Source organism: Camelus dromedarius, chromosome 13 (genome assembly GCF_036321535.1).
Source record: "Camelus dromedarius isolate mCamDro1 chromosome 13, mCamDro1.pat, whole genome shotgun sequence".
In the NCBI taxonomy this organism is placed as follows: domain Eukaryota; kingdom Metazoa; phylum Chordata; class Mammalia; order Artiodactyla; family Camelidae; genus Camelus; species Camelus dromedarius.
In genome coordinates, this window is record NC_087448.1 from 56,006,457 (window position 1) to 56,011,537 (window position 5,081).

At 49.8% G+C, this 5,081-nt stretch overlaps 1 protein-coding gene across 2 annotated transcripts; it reads left to right on the plus strand.

Annotated features, from left to right (window-relative positions):
- The first annotated feature begins 2,399 nt into the window (after positions 1-2,399).
- ARL11 (ADP ribosylation factor like GTPase 11) lies at positions 2,400-4,583 on the plus strand. 2 transcript variants are annotated; one of them, XM_010995183.3, is made up of 2 exons: positions 2,400-2,549; positions 3,333-4,583. In XM_010995183.3, the coding sequence occupies exon 2, from the start codon at positions 3,351-3,353 to the stop codon at positions 3,900-3,902; it is 552 nt and encodes a 183-aa protein (XP_010993485.1). In that variant the 5' UTR covers positions 2,400-2,549; positions 3,333-3,350; the 3' UTR covers positions 3,903-4,583. The 2 variants fall into 2 exon arrangements, with proteins under 2 accessions (XP_010993485.1, XP_064349249.1); XM_064493179.1 differs by having other exon boundaries at positions 2,428-2,549; positions 2,958-4,583.
- Positions 4,584-5,081: the final 498 nt, after the last annotated feature.

The following is a 5,081-nucleotide window of genomic DNA, read 5'->3' on the forward strand; positions in this document are numbered from 1 at the left end:
TCCCCATCACCCTTTAAGTTAGCTACCATTATTACAATCATCACCCACTTTACAGACAGAGAAACTGAGGCACAGAGAAGTTCAGGGACATGCATGGGGTGACACAGCAAGTAAGTAGTGGAAGCCAAGTTTCCCCCACCCCAGGGTTCCAAATCAAAGCCCACACTGTTACCTTCTGCTCTTCGTTGCCTCCCAGGACAGCAGCCCTTCTAAAGCTTCCCACACGAGGGCGCCCAATGAAAAGATTCCCTCCTTGTTGAGCCGAAGGCATGGGGCTGGGCTGTACACAGGTAATTCTGTCCGCAAGGCCTTTGGGTAGAACTAACACCCCATTCAGTGTAAGCATGGTTCCCCCCGGCTCGGGTCTCCTCCAGCTCATTAGGGATCTTAGCCCTCAGGAAAGGCTCATTTATTTAAGTGGTCACGGGTCCTCCCCCCGTGCCTGTCTAGACCCTGGAGGGCAATGTCTCTTTAAGAGCCCACTAGATAGCCTTCATGCTGGCCCTGTCGACCCAGGCTTCCCTGGAATCCTCTGGGCAGGAAGCTGGGGAGGGTTCCTCCCTCACTGGGTCACCTGGGGGCACTCTGCACCCAAGCAGCCTGGTGTGGTGCCTCTGAGTGAATGGCTTCTTCAGCCTCTGTCCGTCCCCTCCCCTCCCCCAGGCTCAGACAAGGGGAACCAGGGCCAGAGTAGCACCCTCTGGATCCTCAGCCTCCAAACACCCCTTATCTTCCACCTGCTGAGTCCTTATCCTCTGTTGGCCCCAATCTTCCTGCAAATTGAATCCTGGCAGGATTCCCACTGATTCGTCAGCCTGGACAGGGCTGGGTCCCAGCTTTATCTGATCGCCCAGCACCACGGGCGAGACGGACAAGCCCCGCTCCAGATAGTCCTTATAAAATCCAGTTTTAGCAAAAACCCTACTAAATCAGTTTAATCAGAATCTCCACATTCACTATTTGATCAGATTCCTCATCCTCTGCCATCCCCCAGATGAAGTCTGATCACCTTGGCCTGTCTTAAGTGAAGAGCCTATTAGGTTGGTTTAGACAGGACCCCCCTTTCCCCTAATGTTTCTTGTTAGTAATTTTCCATCCACTGACTGCACTCCTCCCCCCACCCCATCTCCTTGGCTATAAATCCCCACTTGCCCATGTTGTATTCAGAATTGAGCCCAGTTCTGTATGAAGGTCTCTTTCCCCTATTGCAATAGTACTGAATCATATATATATATATATATATATATATATATATATACATTTTTTTTTAACCACTTTAACCATTGTCCAGCTTTGCTTTTTCTTTGACAACACTTCTACCTCCAAATCCCTTCCATCATGCTTCTGTCTCTCACCACACACACCCCAGCCCGGGGTGAACAACGACAGTCAAAACCACAGGCTTGCAAAAGAGCAAAACAATGATAACATCAGCAGCATGACACAGCGGTGCCAGTGTTTCTGATTTTTCCTGTCGCTTCCTCCTGATAAAATACATCAGCCTAACGGCAACAACCGTAACAATAAGGTGCTTGCCATTTGCAAAGCACTTTCTCGGTGAGTAACACTGCATGATGCAAAAGAAAGAGATGAATAATAAATGAATTATAAATCTCAACAAGATCATGAGCAAATTATTTATCCTGTCTGAGCCTGTTTCTTCATTGGTAAAACGAGAGAACCATAACCCCCAACATGGTTCTTGATGTCTTAATGAAAGAATGTGCCAGGAAGCGTAATAGTTATCGGTTAAAAAGCCAAATCCCTGGAACTCCAGATCTGAATCAGACAGCCACAGAAGCAACGGCGTCTGACTATTCAATTTTTTGAAAGTCTTATTTTCAAGAGGTATCATTTTTACTGGGAAAAACATGACACTGTTCAAGAAAAACAAATTAAGCAATAAGCTTAATCACCTTCAGTTCCACCATATTAACACAACTTTTAAATGTCTATGGGTTACCTTCTCTCTCTATTTTGATTTGCCTTCAACATTTAAATTGATTTTTTTTTCAGTGTTTTAATCCTACTTAAGCAGCTTCTATGCACATGTGGTTCCTAGCAAATGAAAGAATCTCCAGGCACCAGAAAAACACTGGGCTGAAGGAAAAGGTTCGATTCTCAGATGTCTCCACTGAAGGGATCACGGGACTGTGAGGGGAAGAGGACCAGAAACAGCTAAACTTGGGCACAGTTCTGAACTTGGCGCCCTCCCTCCTGCACAGAGTCTGAGCTGCTGAGGAACGGGAGCTGATGCCGGGTCTCACTCTGTCTGGAGCTGCAGAGCCGGGGACATCTTTGTGGCATGTCCCTGGCAGGAGCACTGCTCAGGGAGCCTGAGGATGAGGGAGGGGCTGGGGACCAGCCCCACCCCCACCCACTCGAGAAAAGGAAGCAGAAAAAGAAGAACCAGCCACAGCTTCTTCATTTCCTTCACTTTTTGCTCTTGGGACCTTACTGCAGACTTAGCAGAGTCTTAGCAGGGAGCAGCTGCAGGGAGGAGACCGCCACAGAGCGGGAGCTTCCGGACACAGCCTAATAACACCGAGGTAATGGTCGTTTTTCCTCTTCTACCCCTGGCACAAGGGATGAACAGAGGCTGTCTTGTCTTCCTCCAGGGGCAGCTGAAATATATTCCCTGGGGGTGAGATGTCCCTTCACCTGTTCCAGCCAAGGTTTCCCTGGACTAAGTTGGGATCAGGTCTTAGTCTTAAAATCTGGGATTCTTGAAAACGAGTGTAATTTATCTTGGTAAGGCCCTGAGGCAACCACTTTTCTCTGACTGGAAAATTTGTCCGCAGTCAACAGTTTTTAATAAATAGCCACTGTTTGCAGGACAACAGCCTGGTCCTGTGGGGAGTTCCAAAGCAGCAGAAGTTACCATGAGCCAACTGTCCTCCTCCCTCTGTGCACTGACCCTAAGGTAGACAATGTCTAATCGGGCTGTGGGCTTACAGGGGGACCACAGAGGCTAGAAGCCACGGACCAGCCAGAATCGAAGACATCCATCAGTCCCTTCTATTGAACTGGGTTTGTCTAATAGAGTGTTGATGGGCCCCCTCTTTAACCACCGAGGAATGTGAGCCCACATTCCGTGTCTCCCGGGAGGCCTGGCCCTCTCCTCTGCAGCAGGCATCCCCGGAGATGGATCCGTTGATGGTGACTCACACACTCCGACTCCCGGCAATTTTGAAGCCCAGGCCTGTGGGGAAACCTGATGTGGTGGACACTTCCTACTTTGGGTGTAAAGGCTCTCCTTCCATGTGCCCGCATGGATCTATGTTCCTTCAGAAAGGAAGGGCTGATGTGTGCACCCGGCCTTTCTCCCCTAGGGTTGGGCAGAGGCTCCCATGGGGCCTGTGAATTCCCGAGGTCACAAGGCAGAAGCCCAGGTGGTGATGATGGGCCTGGACTCGGCTGGCAAGACCACGCTCCTGTACAAACTGAAGGGCTACCAGCTGGTGGAGACCCTGCCCACCGTGGGTTTCAACGTAGAGCCTCTCGAAGAGCCTGGACACGTGTCTCTGACTGTCTGGGATGTGGGTGGGCAGGGCCAGCTCAGGGAAAGCTGGAAGGACTACCTGGAGGGCACAGACATCCTCGTGTTCGTGCTGGACAGCACAGACGGAGCCCGCTTGCCCGAGGCAGCGGCTGAGCTCATGGAGGTCCTGGACGACCTCCACATGGCAGGCGTCCCTCTGCTGGTGCTGGCCAACAAGCAGGAGGCGCCCCATGCCCTGCCGCTGCCGGAGATCAGAGACAGGCTGGGCCTGCCCAGGTGCCAGCGGCGCTGTTGGGAGCTGCGGGCCTGCAGCGCGCTCACCGGCGAGGGGCTGCCCCAGGCCCTGGAAAGCCTGCGGCGCCTCCTGAAATCCCGCAGCAGCTGCAGCGTCTCCAGTTGAGCGCAGAGGGGCGGCCGCGGGGAGAGGCAGAAGTCCGCCGGGGCAGAGACGCCTGTCTTCGCTCCCGCGGCCTGGAAGATCAGCTAATCCTGGAGAATCTTAAATTCAGTTTATCAAACTAGAAATCCTCCTGTGCTTGGACTATTTTCCTCTTGGGACTTATTGTCATAGGCGTTTATGCGAAACTCAACTAGTTTTTGAATAATGGTACTCCAAGGGAAAAAATATCCCTCCATATACATTGTTTGGTTACTCATTACCAAGTGTGAACATTGTAATAACAGAACAAACGATTGCAGAATAAGACCTGAATTCACAGGGTGAAAAGAGGTTTCAAAATCAAATCAGAGTATCACCTGGATGTGGTCATGATCTTATGAGTGATTTTCCCTGGTAGCCCCTGGTATGTGCCACCGTCACTGGGAAGGCAGGCGGCCAGGGCCAGCAGGACGCCGTCTGCTCCCATGGAATCTTGGGTTTAGAAGCTCACAGTGGGACCCAGCCCTGGGCAGAGGCCACGAGTTTGGGCCTTCCCAAATTGATCCTCTCCTTTGACCCGATTAATCATGTCTAACTTTTTGTTATCCTGTGCTGGTCTTTTTCTAAAACCTTTCATTGTTTTCTTTTTTTCTTCTCTTCTCTTCTTGTAGCACATAGGTTTCCTTAAAGATGACTAGTCAATCGTTTCATTCATTTATTTATTCATTCACTTAATCCAAAAATCCATTGAGCATTGAATTCATGGCAAAGGGCACTGAGGTTTAAATATGAAGCTGGCCCTCTACATGGGAGGTGTGAATTTTGAAGATATGAATAACAGCAGTGAACCTCTCATTATTAATTAGGAAAAAGAACGTTGAACATAGCATCCTAGTAGGGTGCTTTTTCAGGTGAGCCTTACCTAGGATCCATGAAGCTCCTGAAATGATTTGCAAACTGTTGTGCTTTGGGCCATTTTTCTAGAAAAGATCCATTTAAGTTTTATCAGACTTTCAAAGGCACCTGTGACTCCCCAAAGTTAAGAATCACCGATCCGGTCTTATCCTCATCCAACCCAGGGATACTTTGTACAATCTGAGTTTGTTAATGGCGAGTAGCTTCCATCTGGCACTTGCTCACATGTTACGCAGCTCTAAGTGTTGGACAGTCCTTCCCACCCTGGGCTGACATCAGTCTCCT